The sequence below is a fragment of the Brachionichthys hirsutus genome, chromosome 6, assembly GCF_040956055.1.
Source record: "Brachionichthys hirsutus isolate HB-005 chromosome 6, CSIRO-AGI_Bhir_v1, whole genome shotgun sequence".
In the NCBI taxonomy this organism is placed as follows: Eukaryota; Metazoa; Chordata; class Actinopteri; order Lophiiformes; family Brachionichthyidae; genus Brachionichthys; species Brachionichthys hirsutus.
The window spans coordinates 1190234-1207099 of NC_090902.1; the positions used below are offsets into that span (position 1 = coordinate 1190234).

The window sequence follows — 16866 nt, forward strand, 5'->3', positions numbered from 1 at the left end:
GAAGATATTAGTCGACCTAACAGACCCCGCCCTGCTGGGATAGGCTCCGCCCCCTCTGCATGACGAGAGAACATGCGCTGGGTCCAGCGGGCGGCTGTAACAAACGAGTCGCGGCGCCGCCGGGGAGCTTTTAAAGGCATTTATTGATGAAATACACACTTAAGTCTTGACAAAAGCTTCTGTAGTTTTTGTATGTAAGAAAATTCCAGCCCCATCAAAGACCCCGAAAAAACTCCTTGAATGAAACGTGTTGATGGAAACCAGTTCATTCCATGTGCAATAAATAACAATACAAAAGTAGGCAAGGAAAAGGGCACTTGACTAAGTGCATGTGTTAACCTGAAAATAAAAAAGTCACAGATTTATTGTTTTTTTTTTAAAAAAAGGGAAAGGAAAGACAAATGAAGTCCAGTCGTTTTGTGTTTCGGGTGCGTTAGTGTGTGTTCTGAGATTCCCTGGCCCCCCTCAGGACCAGAAGGCATTTAGTGACCTGAGGAACCGACTGGAGAACAGACAAACATCGGAGTCGTACGCTGGAACCTGGAACCATCTGAGAACCGTATATTGCACATTTTCCTTGCAAATACAATAAAACACACAATTGTTTCTTTTTAGTTTGATCTTAAAAAAAAAAAAAATAGACACCTATGCGTTTGTTGGACACAGACGGAGCTTCGCAAAGACATTTAAAAAAAAAAAAAAAACAGAATTCAAATCGCAGAATTCACAATTTTAGGCTATTTGAAGCAGGAGTTTGGTTTTCGTTTCACAAATAATACAAAATGGGGCGGCAAAAAAACAAAAAACAAATCAAGAGTCGAGAAAATACTGCAGGAGGTAAAAAAGAAAAGGTCAGCCGGCTGGACGAGCGATCCGCTTTGGCACACGGGACGCGGCTCGGAGATTCGGCGACACGTCACACAGAGGAACGACTGAGCGTTGCAGTCCCCCCCCCCCCCCCCCCGAACCTTCTTCATCTTCAGTCGGACAGCGCTGACAAGAGAAGAGAAGCGCAGCAACCATTACAGTACCGTCCCGTCTCAGAAACGACGGGTTGTTAGCACCAAAGAGAGCAGGAAGGGGCGGCGCTTTAGAGCGTCACCATGAAAAGAGCCCCCAAAAACACACCACCCCAGACAAAGAGACAAAGACAAAGAGGGGGGACTCGTCCTTTCGGCGTTCAGACCGGATGACCAGAACCGCCGAGACGGGATCCAGTTTGAGTTCAAAGCAAGCAGCGATCCGTTCGGGTCGACGCAGCGTCGCCCCCCCCCTCCCCCTCCCCAGTGATGCAAAGACTGGAGACCAACGCACGGGCGGAGTTAAAGCCAGAACGTGAGCGAAGGCGTGAACGCAACCACAGACGCGTTCAACATCGTACAGAAATGAACGTTTTCTGTGTCTGTCATTAGAGTAGCACCTTGTTGGGGGGGGGGGGCGTTACAGCTTTAACCCCGGCACGACGACGACTCCGGCCCCCCGACGCAAAATGAGTAAAAATAAATAAAAAGCAAAGACTTTGAACTGGATTAAAGGCCTTTAAAACATCCAAGCGACATCAAAGACGGCTGCTCGGGTCCATCCAGGTCCTGATGCTGCCGGCCTCCGACGCGTCTTTCCACGTCCGATCCCGAATTCCTCAAGATTATAAATGCAGCCCAGATTATTAAAAAAGTCGGGACGCTCTGAAGATCATGTCAAGAGAAGCACGAGACGGTTAATCAATGCTAACGCTGCTAATGCTAATGCTTCGGTGTGTCCCCGTGCAATGGAGGAGAGTCCTGGTTCTGGTCGGGCCCGTCACAGTTGTCTCTCTATCAAGCACCAGATCAGAGACGCCGAGCGAAGACAGAACAGAACGTGTTGATCGTGGATAAAAGAAAATAATCTGTAAATATAATCTACGCATCGCCTGCTGTGAGATTTCTAATCCAAAGGGCCAGACTGATGAGGTAATAATACTGCTGAGGTCCGGCGCGGCGCGGCGCGGCGCGGCGCGGCCGCTTAGCGTTGGCGAATGGAGCGTCGGCCTGATTGGTCACAGTTACAGTCGAAACAGGACGATCCTGTTTATAAGCACCAAATGACGAAGTCAATTTATCAAAACGCTCAGAAAGCTTTTTCCCTGCGCGATAGTTCCGAAAAAATTAAACCGTCCACCTTCCAGAGCAGCAGAAAAGAAAGCCGGTTTCGAACCTGCAACCCCTGGCGGCACGAGGAGATGCTCCTCTCGTGGCTGAGGAGTGGACGGATCTAAGAACTACAAATACCAGAAATGTACAAAAGATTTAGAAGTTGTTGTAGTTTTTGTCCTGCGGTCATGAAGACTGTAAAACCCTAAAAAATAAGAGGTGTGTGTGTGGGGGGGGGGGTAGAAGCTTTACCTGCCATAAACTCTTGAGATGTCGAGACGTGACCTCTGAACCCTACATTCACGGATGGAAGCGGTTCTGATATTTGTTCAGCATCTCTCAGAACATAAAGATGCTTTTATAGATTCCTAATTTGTCACCTCTGGATATAGATAGGAGCCGCCTTTTAACAGTCTCTCGCTCGCTCTCTCTCTCTCTCTCTCTCCGTTAAGGTCTTTTATGTACAATATCGGCATATAGAACATAAATTACTGCACGAAACGTTTCAGCCTATTCACAATAGATCATCAAGAAACCAAATCGGATGAAGCCAACGAAATGAAAAGAGGTGATTGATAAGCAGCGTAAGATTTATGCCCGTTATAGAACTTTCCCATAAACTGAAGGGGGGGGGGGGGCGGGGTCAGCTTTTTGTTTCACAATATAAAAAGCGTCCTCCTCCTCTCGTTGTCCCGGGAGGATGGAATCTGCATGAAGTCCAGAAGGACGCGGTTTGTAAACAGAGCACCGGTAGCGTCTCGGTTCCGTCGCTCTCTTATGTACAAAAGTATAAATATATCATTTCTCTCCGTTTTTTTTGTTCGTTTTTTTTGTTTTTTTTGTTCACATATCGAGGATGTAGCGGACTCCCCCCCAAAAAAAGAAAATGTTGTTTTCAGTTCTGACGACACGCCCCGGTGTCGCGGCCCCTCCCTCGAACCCGCTGCCGCCGGCCGGTCACCTTCGAGCGGCTGCTTGGTGTCGGTGGATCGTCTTTGCATAAATGAGAAGGTTTCAGCGCAGTCCAGGAGAACGGGGGGGGGGGGGGGGCAGCCGTGTGTCCGTGTTAGCTACAGCAGGTCCATCTTGGGTCTGTAATGGAGCAGGAGGGGGGATTTCTGGGGGGGGCGGGAACAAGGAAGGAACTCAGCATGATCGGCGAAGTAAGACTGAGAAGGAAAACAATCCAGACAAGGTTTTCATTGGCTGATTATTTTGAGCCCCGCCCACAAACTCACCTTAAATCTCCATCTCGTCACAACAACAAATTTCAAGGTGTGGTCTTTTCCCAGGATTTCCTCGTTGCATAAAATATCCAGCTGTGAAAAGACAACACGATGGTGAAGCAGTCCGCTGTCAGTCACTGCAGTGTGACAGACAGGAAGCAGACACTGCCACACTGCCACCTGCTGGCTGCGAGCAGAAGGACGCTTTAGCCGGTCGAAATGGAAAATAAACACATTTTCCAGGCAGTTAGAGCTTCAGGAAGACGCTGATAGTCTTCATCTGAATAAATCTGCATCTCATTAGTGATCCACGCATTCACTGCAGTCGATTATTAGGGGACACTCACACAACGCAGCTCCACGACTCGGAAACGTTGAAAAGCATTTTTATCTGACTGTTTTCACGTCTTTGCTTCTTCCTCGTCTGATTTGAAGATTTTCTTCAATGGAGGCCGTTTATTTTTCGTCTACCTTACGGCGAATTATAATTATATCTCTCTCGATATATTTAATTCCACCGGTTGGCCAGTTCATCCCATTTGACACCAGATGGGGGCGGATTCTGGAACGCGAGCAGCCGGTAAACGGCGCTCTGACAAACGTCTGATGCAGCTCTGTGCTAAAAGCAGCGACGCCCGTCTGCCCGTCTCTGCCGATGCGGCGCCGTCTACCCACGCGTCTCTGTGACAGCGTGCTAAAATAAAAAGAGGCGCCTGTCGTTACTCAGAGGGCGACCGCCCACCCCCCCGCCGAACACAATAAACAGCAGTTATATCACAAAGAGAAGCTTCCTGAGACACGCGAGTCAGAAGCAGGAAGTAGAACGAACGGCTACCTCGTTGAAGGACGTCAGGTTGAGCTTTTTAGCGATGAACTTCTTCAGGTGGAGGACGGTGGCCTGCGCCGAACAGCGGATCCATTTACGCTTCAGGCCTCGGAGCTTGCTGCTGTTGCACTCCAAGCAGATGCTAACCTGTTAGCGGAAACGCAAAGCGTGAGCAGATCTCCGGGAATCACTTCATTTCCTTTTCCATCGGCTCGTCGGTGAATGTTTAAGATTAAAAGCCCCCCCCGAGGTCTCCAGAGAGCTGCTGCTCGGTTTGGATGCCTCCCGGCAGACTCCCTGGGGGAGGGTTATTCCGGGCGTGTCCCACGGGCCAGGGCTAGAGGGACTAAAAGTCTCTCCTGGTTTACGAATCCTTTGCTGTAACCGGGGAAACGGACGCCTTTAAACACGCCGATGGACGTTTGATCCGGCGCCGGCGCCGTCTGGCGTGTCCGCCCTCTGCGCCGGAGCGGGAACGTCCCCGCGTTGGACGCTGCACTCGTCTGTTCCCAGAGGTGAGGCGGCAGGTGGTCGAAATGCATGAGCGTCACTGAGCTCCTCCACGCTGGAGAAAACTAAAAGCAGGAGGAGGAGGAGGAGGAGCCTCGCTCTGCTTTCAGACAGGCAGATGCAGCGAAGCGGGTTTTCTGATTGAACTGGGAAAACATCAAAGTAAACAGAGCGAAGCGCCCCCTGCATGACTCCTGCGGGGCTTGCAGAGCGAAGCCGCCGTGGTCGTGGTCGCTCCACGGCAGCTTCGTGGCGCCGCAGAAGCTTCACTGATGCAATGGAGCGCGACGGCGCCGCCTCCTGAGCCTCTGAACGTTGGCGAATTAGGCAAGGACGCTTCAAGGTCGGATTAGTCCATGTGAAAACATTAACCTCTGAAGGTGGCGCCGTCCAGAAGCCAGCGGGGAAGCCATCCGGACGGCCATCCTGCCGGTTCCGGCACCGACGGATGCTGCATTCCTCGTCCGACTTCAGATGCATCGTTTTCTGTATTCGTGAATCTCTCCTCACCAGCCTGCCTCTCCAACGTTTCGTTGTGATATCCCTCTCTGTGCCCCCCCCCTTCTGGGAGCATCTCTGGTGTGTGTGTGTGTGTGTGTGCGTGTGGGGGGGGGTCCCATCATGTATTCTTCGTCTCTATTCCATCCTCTTCCTCTGAAATTTGACACCATGGCCTCCGGCCTGCAGGCTGGCCTATTTGCTATTCTGAACACATTTTGCCGGCTGTCCAAAGGGCAACGTGCCCCCCCCCCCCCCCCCGGTGATGGAGAAGAGGCCGACTGTCCATCCGTCCAGAACAACACAATAACCCTCCTCTGCATTATTCATATCTCATCACAGCACTTAAGAATGCGCCGGAATACTAATAGTCAAGAAGAAGTGTGTGTGTGTGTGTGTGTGTGTGTGTGTGTGTGAGAGTGTGTGTGTTGTAATTACACACATTAAATGTCCCAAACGGCAGAGACACGAGGATCCGGTCCGTGTGCATCGATGCTCGATGTTTTCTATTTCTAACCGTGTTAATGCAAACATCCGACGGGCCTGAATCCGACGGGCTGAATCCGACGAGCCTGAATCCGACGGGCCTGAATCCGACGGGCCTGAATCCGACGGGCTGAATCCGACGGGCCTGAATCCGACGGGCTGAATCCGACGGGCCTGAACGCATCGCCGGCGGCCGTTGCAGCTCACCTGCTCGTCGCTGCGATGGTAGTCATTGTCCTCCTCTGGGCTTCTCCTCTCCCGCCTCCTTATTGGCCGTCTCCTCCGATTTTGCATCGCCTGTGCAGAGAAAGCAACAAGGGGGGGTGGGGGGGGGGTCAGTGGAGGTTTCTGTTTGTGTTGCAGTCGATCCTGATGCTGGGTGCTCATTTATAGTGAAACAGTCAGGAGCTCCGGCTGAACGTGGGTTGGGCTTTAATTTGGACCAGGGACCGTTGAAACGGGATGAAAAGGAGGGAATGACTGCGCCTCTAAAATCAGCACCTATTCTTCCTTTGGGATGGTTTAAAGTGTGTGTGTGTGTGTGCGCGTGTGTGTGTGCGTGTGTGCGTGTGTCTCAACCCGTCGGCGGCGCCGACAAGGAGGGAGAAGCCGGAGCGCCGTGCTGCTTCCATGTGAGGCTTAATTACCAAAATCAGAGTGGAGGATTAATCGAGCGATTAGGCCTGCCAGCATGACGGTATGACGGTCCTGTAGGTACCCCCCCCCCCCCAGGAAGCAGGCCGGGAATGAACCGCCTGGATCTCTAGTGATTCCCGTCTTCCAGGGCGGGGCTCGTCTCTGCTTCAGGACTTTGAGCGGTTTCACCTGAACCCCACTGGGGGGGGGGGGGGGGGCATCGTACCGTTGCGCTGATCGAGGTGAGCCTTCACGCTGCAGAGCTCCCCCTTAATGTCTCCAGGAACCTCCATCCCCAACTTCTGGTAGAACTCCCTCTGCTTCTTTATCTCCGCTGCATGAGAGGAACAATCAGGAAGCGGTTAGACTCTTCCCGCACTGATGGTTCAATGGGGGGGGGGGGGGGCGGGGGGGCGTGAACACACTCGGGGTGCAGACGAGACAGAACTCACCCTCCTGAAGTCCCGGCACCAACTTGTAGACGATGTCTTGCATCGTTCTGTCATGGCTGCAAGTAAAAAGGTAAAGAGGGGAAATCACAGTTTGAATTTCGTGGCTAATTTTCACGGGAATGTTTTCAGCCCCCCCCCCCCCCCCCCCCCCACCAACCCAGCCAGCGAACAGACGCCCGGTCGTCCGTCCGCTGCGACACTCTGGCGGCGAAACGCTTAAAAACCGCCTCGCGCTCGTCTCATCCAGTGGGAGACGTTTGCTCCAGGAAGCAGCAGAACAGCGCCCCCTGCTGGACGGCACTGGTAGCTAGTAGACTCCAGATTTATAAGGTGTGCTCATAGTGTGAAATGTGTTTTGGGGGGGGGGGGGGTTTGTTGCTACCGTATTTACAGACGTGGATTTATTTGCTTCCCGGAACTAAACTAGACTAAAACTCTGTTTTAACCAGAATCCTTTGATGTGTGTGATGAAAAAGGGAGACAAGCTCAGCGGGGTTGGTGTCTGATTGTTGGGGGGGGTCGGAGCGTGATTCTGAGTTTGTGATCAGCCGTCATGATGGGCAGACGCGTCTCGTGTGTCGTCTGTTCAGATCGCTTGTGATGTTTCCATCAGCTCCAATTTCCTGCAAACATCAGAGCTGATGCATCTCAGCCAGACCCCCCCCCCCCCCCATATTCTTTAATGTGTGTCTCACCCGATGTACTGCAGTGGATGGCTCTGATGGATAACTATCCTGCAGGTGGGACACGTATTGTTCTCCTCCAGGTACTTCACTAGGCAGCTCCTGCAGACTGGACAGACACGCAGGTGTGAAACCAGAGCCGCTGACCCCCCCCCCCCCCAATTAAACATTTCGTTTGTTCTCTGAGTGTCGAACAATCGCCCCGAGCAGGCAGGTTTTATCTCTAGAGCACCGTTCAGATGTGGGATGAGTCATAGAGGATAAAAAAAACAACAAAGTAGAAAGAGCACGACAGAAAAACAAGCAAAGCGAACATCCTAAAAGGGAAATAAACTAAATGCAGAAACGAGAAAGGGATCTGAGCTGAATTGATGTGGCGAATATATCAGACAAAGCCGAAGGTGGGTTTTACAATCCATCCTTCTGCCGCCGCGTCTGAACAAAGTTTCAGAATACGAAACAGAAAACACAGAAATGAAATGTCTCCGTTCCGTTCGGACTGAAATCCTTTCATTCTCAAGATTTAGGGCTTGATCTGCAGATTCTGGTTCTGGGAGTTGACTTTTAATCTTCTTTTGGGCCGCAGACAAAAAAATAATGTAATCCCCCCCCCCCCCATTCAGCTGCGGAATAAACGCATTAAAGGCTGAATCATTTCTCTGGATGTAATTCGGATCCATTTCCTCTGCAGTTATAAAAACAAGCAGTCGTTGTACTTTGATTAGTTTTCCCGTCATTAAAATAATTACTTCGTCTACACAGCTGCAACAACAACAACAACAACAACAACACAACAACTGATTGCTTCGTCAACAAACAAACCACTTACACAATTTCTAATTTCATGATAATGATGATGTACAAATCACCCGACCTTCCACCTCTGGAAACATTCACACACACACACACCTACACAGACGCGCACACACACACACACACACACACACACCTACACAGACGCACACGCACACACACACACACACAGGGACGTGTTCCGTGCGGAACACAACCCGGCCCTCCATCTCAGAGCAGCTGCAGGGGCGACGTGATGAGAATCTCTGTCCTCTAAAAAGCGAGGCCTCGTCGTCCGTCCCTGGTCGAAGAGCGCCCCTCTGGCGACCGCAGGAGGGATTGCAGCATCCGCCTCGCGTTTCTGCCTTGTTTAAAGCGACAGAAATGCAGCAGCGAAAACGCAGAAATGCTGTTCGGCCCTCTTCGCCTCTCTAAAGCACGGAAGCAAATGAAAGTTTCCTGCTGGAATAAAAGGAGCTAATTCGCTTTCACTTCGCTCTTCATCCCTTCAGATCTGAAGCCACCTGGTTGATCCCGCCGAGCCGACGGCACTGATTGATTGGATGGATTCAAGCGCAGGCGCGGACGAGGACGTCCATCTTGATGCCGGTGGGACGGTTTTAATGATGCCTTGTTGGTTTCTACAAAGGGAAGTTGTGCCTTGAATCAAGAGTGATGAAGATGAAGGTGGTCTGCGGCCGCATTTTAATACACAGCTTTTTCATCTTCTACAAAGCAGCAGTGAAAAGATCTTAACGCGGACGTGGCTCAGGGGAGTCACGTCCACGTCCACGAATGTCCCGCAACATTCCTGCTGTGGGACATTTCCCACAAACGCAAAGGGAGATCGATCCAGACGGCCAAGCATAAATAAAGACGTAACAGGAGAGAGGAGTAAGACGCGCGGGGGGAGGGACCTACAGGTGTGTAAGCACTCCGTGACGGTGGTGGCGTCGATCAGGTAGCCCTCGCACAGGCGACATGTGATGTGGGCGTTGATGTGACAGAGCTTTATCTTCCTCGTCAGCATGTCGGGGTTCTGCAGGACAAAAGCAACAGTCAACGATTTAGAACTGGACCATGAAATAAGCATGAAGTGTGTGTGTGTGTGTGTGTGTGTGTGTGTGTGTGTGTGTGTGTGTGTGTGTGTGTGTGTGTGTGTGTGTGTGTGTGCGCGCGCGCTATACATGTCAGTTAAGCCCTTACAAACTGTGTGGCTCCTCTTCCTCACTAAAGTTAGCATCAAATCTAATCAGCATTTGGACAGTCGGTTGTTGATTTAAGTAATCAATGAAACAGAGACGTGGGAAACGTTCCGGTTCTGTGATATAGCAGCTAAACGTGGTTCAATAATCATCAACGTAACGGCTTGTTAAAACTTCAGCTAGTATTTACATCTGAAAACTCCGTTTCTGACTTACAATGCTCTGTTAGCATGCTGCTAAGCTACAGCGCTAGCATTTTGGGTTCAGGTGAACTCGGTTAGCTTCGCTCATCTTTAGCCTCGCTTGGCGACAGCCGAGCCGAAGGGGAGCAAACAGAAACCAAACACGGAGTCCGGTAAACGTCTAAACGTGAGGCGCCGGCAGGAGGCGTGGCCCTCACCCCTAGCACCGCCATGCGTCCGCTGTGGGAGGAGCAGCAGCCACGTCTCTTCCTGCGCTTGGGCGGCCAGCAGCGTTAGCTCCTCATCGCGGAGAGCCTCTCATTGGAGCCTAGAGAGAGAAGCGAGAGACCGAGACGTTCAGGAGGCTTCCTCTGAGACGATCCTCGAAGCCCGCTAGCGTTAGCTTAGCATCAGGCAGGAGCCGGTGTGAAGAGTCTCAGACCGGTCTGATGAAGAAGCAAAAATAACGATTTCAGTAATGAACTTGTGGCTGAGTTAAAGTGCTGGTTATAGTACAAACAAAATGTCTGTCCTTCAACAAGATACTTAACCCCGATAACGGCTGCCAAACGCTCCGCGGGGGGGGGGGGGGGGGGGGTCAAATGCAGAGAATCCAAATACCCCTGAGAGAACCCAACGGGGTAAATAAAGTTAAATACATCTTTGCAGGTCAGACCCGACATAAAGGATGCTCCGACCCTTAACCACAAATTAGCGCAGTTAGCTGGCCGGGATGAAACGTGGCGAGTCCCGCCGAGGACACACACGGCACCGCTGCCTATCAGAGCGCCGTCGCACGCCGCCCGCCGCCTCCTCGGTGACGTGCGCTTGTTGAGGTCAGACAGGTTGAAGAGCCAAACGCGGGCGACTGCCCGGCCTGCTCAGGTAGAAGCGGACCGACTTTGAAGTTTGCCGTCGAGTAGTTATTCAGGCGTGTTAACGTGGAGTCAAGAACGGCTTAAAGAAAGCCGTCAGCGCTGCAGTTCCTCGGTTGGCCACTTGGGGCTCCCGGAGCGAGTCAATCCACCTTCACATTCCTCATTAGACTGACTGCAAAAGGGTGAAAGACAGATACCGAAGTCTCGGGTGAGCGCGCCCGACACCTCCGCTACACGCTACACCTGCCGGCAAGGTATGAATCCTCCGTCACTCGACCTCAGGAAGTTATGGGTGTCCTCCGCAAACGGACGGACGGACGGATCTACAGCCGTACGTAGAGAACACCTCATCAATAACGACTACCGCTGAAATACGAGTCAACTCAAACACGATATCACATCCTCCTGGGACCCAGCCCGCCAGCTAGCATGTCCTCTGTAGTGGACAAATGTCCACCACAGAGGACATGCTAGCCGGCGGGGTCTCCGGAGGATATCTATCAGTGTTCAGAGGGAGCAGATCAAACGTGCACGAAGGAGGCGCGTCACGCCCTCACCCCTACAAACACGACTCGCTCTGAACGCTAACGACACCGGCAGTCAATCATGAAGTTTAACAACTGTCCCAGCTGCTGGTGAGCGCGCGCGCACACACACACACACACACACACACACTCTGGCATCATAAAGGGCCCCTGTTGGCCGGCCGCTGGGTATTGGAGTGTTTGGCCTCGGTAGGAATTGGCTGCCAGCTGGAGCGACGGACACGGAAGGCCTGGATCGGAGGACGGAGGCAGGAGGAGAGAGGCCTCTTCTTGTTGTGGGAGCTTTGGCTTTGCTTCAATCACGCACGCACACACACACACACACACACACCTCCGGCCAGGGTTCGGTGCCGGGGGAAATCCGGCGCACAAAAGGCCCGATCCACGAGCAGCAGGCCGCAGCCGGCCAGGACGCCGGCAGGAGCCGCCGACGGGCAGCAACACTTGAACAAGTGAGCTTTGGGTTGAGGCTGTGAGGAACAGGAGTGAAGTGGGTGGAGCTAATGCGTGATGGGCCTCGCAGGTCAGACATCCAAACACCTCTGCTGCTCACATCCTCACACACAACCTCAAACAGCCTCACACAACCTCACAGCCTCACACACAACCTCACACAACCTCAAACAGCCTCACACAGCCTCACACACAACCTCACAGCCTCACACACATCCTCACACAACCTCACACAACCTCACACAGCCTCACACAACCTCACACAGCCTCACACACAACCTCACAGCCTCACACACCCTCACACAGCCTCACACAGCCTCACACAACCTCACACAGCCTCACACGACCTCACACAACCTCACACAGCCTCACACAACCTCACACAGCCTCACACACAACCTCACAGCCTCACACACCCTCACACAGCCTCACACAACCTCAAACAGCCTCACACAGCCTCACACGACCTCACACAACCTCACACAGCCTCACACAGCCTCACACAGCCTCACACACAACCTCACAACCTCACACAGCCTCACACAACCTCACCCAGCCTCACCCAACCTCACACAGCCTCACACAACCTCACACACAACCTCACACACAGCCTCACACAGCCTCACACAGCCTCACACAGCCTCACACACAACCTCACAACCTCACACAGCCTCACACAACCTCACCCAGCCTCACCCAACCTCACACAGCCTCACACAACCTCACACACAACCTCACACACAGCCTCACACAGCCTCACCCAACCTCACACAGCCTCACACAACCTCAAACAGCCTCACACGACCTCACACAGCCTCACACAGCCTCACACAACCTCACACATCCTCACACAACCTCAAATAGCCTCACACATCCTCACACAGCCTCACACAACCTCACACAGCCTCACACAGCCGTCTGTGCTTTCACTCTCCTAAATCCATAAACTACAGGCAACAAGTGCGTGTTTATTAACCTTCATGGCATTAGTGGGTAAAGATCTTTAAATTAAGAAGGACACGCCTGTTTTAGGCGTCTTTTAATTGAGGCTGGTGTTAAAGTACTGTGGTGTAAATCGCCGCATCAGAAACCAGCAGCAGCACCAGCGTGTTACCATTCAGACCAGGGGTCAGGAACCTATGGCTCCCGAGCCACAGGTTCCTGACCCCTGGTGTAGACCAACATCAGCTCCATCACATCAGGACAAACACAGATCCGTTGCCCCGGGGCTCCCGCTACGAGCCACGCGACGCCGTCGCACCGCCTACAGCCGGAAAAAAACGCCTTTTCAGCTCCTCAAAGAAAAGAAACTGGGAGGTGGGAACGGACGGACGAACTGGGAACACGCTCGATCGTCCTGCTTTCATAGCAAAGATGAGCTGCGATCACCCGGATCAATAGCTTTTATTCTTCGTGAATACAGAGCGACCACACGAGTCCTTAAACAGTTCAAAGAGACTTTCTAATCAGCACATGTGACCGAGTTACACGAGCCCAGAGCTACGATAAGCACCAGATCTGTTCTTCAGCGAGGGAAAGAACGCGGTTATTGATCGCAGGAGCCGATCACGGCCATCGGAGTAAGAACACAGACTTTCTGCCTGCTTGCAGAAGCCGAACGTCTCAAACAGTCAAAGCAGCGCGAGATTAGGCAGTCAGAAAACAACCTGTCCAAAGAGAATCCGGCGTCTGTAAGAACATTTGTGTGTGCTGAATCATCACATTTAAGTTGTGTGTGTGTGTGTGTGTGTGTGTGCGTGTGTGCGTGTGTGTGTGTGTGGCTCAATGTGGGACGACCAAATGGCTTCACGCTGAAACGGTCGGAGGAACCGCGAGCACAAAACGACGCATCGTGAGGGGCTTTCAGGAAACGTTTCCATCAGAGGCTACGTCCTATTAGCATCGCGAGCAGAGCTCAGCCAGCTCCTCCCCCCGGTTGAGGGCTTTCTGGTCATGCCTGGTGGGAAAACAGGAAAAGGACCGAATTCAACAGGTGAAGAGACAAATATTCCGAAGACTTCCCGGATAAATGCTTGTTCTGGAATGGTTTGTTGCTTTACGCTACGTTGGTTCTCCGCGTGGCGCCCGGTTCAAGTTCAGCGCGTATCGCCGGTGGGAACATAAAACGCCGAATAACCGGAGTGCGTGAAACCGGAGCTCGCTCGCTCGCTTTTCCGGTTTTCACCACAGACCGTGGGGGCCTCCGGGCCACGGGCGAAAACCGCCCGTCACCCACGGGGGGGGCCCAAAGACGACAGTTTTTATCCATCGATCCAACGCACCTAATCAATCGCTCGTTTGCTCCGCTGGCGTTCGTTCGGAAAGGCTCTCTGGGCTGGTTCAGCCGACAGAGATGCTAAACGGCGCCGCCACCGGCGCAAACCGTCACCGGCCATCGACCAGCGACCATAATCCACCAAACGGGACAGACCAATGAATAAAGTTATTTTGAAGTTTGCCGTTTATGCGTGACACGACTTCCACAAAACACTTTGATGTCGCGGGTTTAAGGGGGGGGGGGGCGACGATACTCAAAGGCTGTGAAATGATCGTGTTTTTTTTGGGGGGGGGGGGGGAGATTTCCTCCGTTGTTTTACGCCACCCGTCTGCTCAGAACAAGACTGAGGAGCCGTAGAAGGAAATGAGAAGCAGGAAATGCTAAAAGATGCTACATATTGGGGGGAGGAGTCAAATCCAAATCCCACTCCACAGTGCTAATCCAGTTCCCTGTTCTCTGGTTTATGAGGCTCCTGATCCCGATAATCCCGACGGACCGCCGGTGGTGCCGAGCAGGTGGGACCCTGCCACAGCCTCCTTTCATTTATTGCCCCGGGGCAGTTTGTTCGTGGGGAAGTCACGAGCATGAAAATAACCGCCGCCCCGTCTGCTTTTCGGTTCCTTTCACAGAACGAGCCGAATAATAATAATAAATACGAAAACGTTCCTCAGTAGCAAACGGCAACGCTTCTGCCCCCCCCCCCCCCCCCCCCAAGCATCCAGTAGGCTAAAACCTCTCCGCTCAGATCTAACGGCTTCCCTCCCGGCCAGAGATCCATCCCGAGGACGTTTGGTGCTAACGGGGTTATAAAACCCCGTCCTCGAGTCCGACGAGCCTTTGATGCAATTCAGACGGACCTTTTTCAACGAACGCAGCGCGCCGCCATTACGGCCGCCGCCCAAATACCGCGCCGGCGCATCAGAGGGATCAATACTTCCGTGCTTTATTGTGCGTATCGAACCAGAAGGTTGAATCCTGAAACGTACATCTCACACCGACCAATCCGCCCGCGTCCCGTTTGTGAGACGATCGGCACCGAGGAGGAGGAAGTCTGGCCGGCTCGTTCAGGAAGCTGCCCGAGATCATTTCCTGTCCGGGAAAAAGACGGAACGCGTCTTCCGGTTGGACCGCTATCGACTCGGACCGTCGTCGAGCAGCGGCCGTCCTAAAGGGGCGGGAACATTGTTGTTGTTTAAACGCAGCACGCTTTGTGGTAATGGGACAAAATAAATGCATCATCATCATCATCATCGCCATCGTTATACGTTTACATTCAGAGAAGCGGTGGGTAATTCGGTATTTCGGGGGGGGGGCGTGAGGTTACGGAGGTTCCTGCTGCCGACGTGCGTCCGATGGCGACGCCGCAGTCAGAGGTCGGTACCTGAACTCAACGCCATGGCGACGAACACGCTTCGGTTTCCCGCGTTTAAAAGGCGTCGGTTCATCGACGGGCTCTTTAGAGTCCGCGCCAGGAAGAGACTAAATTAGGGTGAAAAAAATAAGTTACGTTTCGGTTGAAGAGAGATTTGTTGCAAGAATTAAATACGTGTTTACTGCACGAAACGGCACGGATGCGTTTCTGCCCAAATGAGAAATCAATATTCTTTTTTTTTTTTTAAAGTGGTGCCTTTAATGGAAGACATGAGCAGAGATCATTGATCCATTGATTGATAACGCTGCAGGAAGCACAACAACAAGGAAAGTTATTCTCTTTCTGAGGCCCATCTACGATCAACAGAACGTAAATCAATCAGTCACAGCTGACCAGCTCTCAGCACACACACGCACGCGCACACACGCACACACACGCACACTATTGCAACAGTTTGTTTGTATTTGTTCCCCATATTATCCTGGTAGAACTTTCCGGAGCTCAGCTGGGTTCTCACGGTTCTGAACTCTAGTTCTAGTGACGTCATGATCGAACCCGCACAGTCCGATGCGGGTTCGATGCCGGTCAGAGCAAACCCGTTGAGGACACCCCGGAGCGGGGGGTGAATCCTGACGGCCCCCCCGTTCTGTCTCCGGTTACCGGCTGCGTGACGGTGATGCGTTCGAGGACTTGTTGCCCGCTCTCTGCATGCCTTCACCCCCCCGGGGGGGGGCGACAATCACCCTGAAAAGATGCACCAACTTTCTGTTTTAATTCAGTTAAACCTACCCCCCCCCCCCCCTGATGGTGGACCGGGGGATTCTGTAATGAACATAAACATGACGAGACAGGCGGCGCGGCTGCCCTCCGTTAACCGTGTGCATCCCGGCTGCCGTTAAAGTCTCCGTTACCGCGCACGTTTCTCCCCACAACCCCCCCGGTGTGCAGCTGCAGGGCCCGGCGCCGCCATGCACGCGCATAGACACCGACAACAACACGTATAGCATGCCAGGTAGCACGCAGCGGAAAGACACAACGAGGAGGAGGAGGAGGGGCACGAACCGGGACCGTAAACCCGCTGGAGACGGACCACAGAGCCAACAAGTCCCGGTAGGCGAACTAACCTTTGCGGGAGCAGCACGGTCCCACCGGATATCGGCTTCAATCCGAGTTAAATCCACTATCGGTAAAACAAAGAGGCGAAAATGACCGAGCGGCCGCGAAACAGGCCGAAACAGCACTCCTGGAGCCGTGCTGCGCATGCGCAGAGCCGAGCCGGAGGTGGTGGGAGAATAGAGGGGCGGGGCGAGGAGGTAGAAATAAAATAAATAATTCCAGTTATTATTGTGGAGGCTGCTGCCCCCCCCCCGGTTGTTTTAATGTGTGGAGGGCAAAGGTCAACACGGACTAAATTAATTAACCATAATGTATGTAGTAACTCCTTTATAAGAACTTTTACCTAGTGTTAAACCTTTCCGGTTCTGGTCTCCGAACCATCCACATCTCACAACACTAGTTATTACACATGTAAAAGTAAAAAAAGTCAAAACATTCAAAACAACAACAGTTTGGCCATTGGTTCCATCATCTTCACCTTAATTCATTAATTTAATTAAAAAAAGTGTCCTTTCCTGAAAGGACACTTTTTTAAATTAATATTGACTTAATATTTAAGTCATTTAATTGCATTTGTAATCATCTAGTAATATTAT

At 52.3% G+C, this 16866-nt stretch overlaps 2 protein-coding genes across 2 annotated transcripts in view; one reads left to right on the forward strand and one right to left on the reverse strand.

Annotated features, from left to right (window-relative positions):
* Nucleotides 1-3112: 3112 nt before the first annotated feature.
* LOC137894787 (polycomb group RING finger protein 3) lies at nt 3113-16298 on the reverse strand. Its single transcript, XM_068740251.1, is given in 11 exon segments — nt 3113-3250; nt 3371-3451; nt 4194-4331; nt 5886-5924; nt 5926-5975; nt 6541-6648; nt 6767-6822; nt 7462-7558; nt 9163-9280; nt 9847-9956; nt 16279-16298. Coding segments are annotated over 10 exon segments (750 nt in total). The 5' UTR covers nt 9862-9956; nt 16279-16298; the 3' UTR covers nt 3113-3202.
* slc49a3 (solute carrier family 49 member 3) overlaps nt 15135-16866 on the forward strand; it is a 4687-nt gene continuing 2955 nt past the window's right edge. Inside the window, exons 1-2 of the mRNA XM_068740644.1 lie at nt 15135-15155; nt 15643-15696. Of these exons, the coding sequence (XP_068596745.1) occupies nt 15135-15155; nt 15643-15696 (75 nt within the window). The remainder of the gene's footprint in view (nt 15156-15642; nt 15697-16866) is intronic.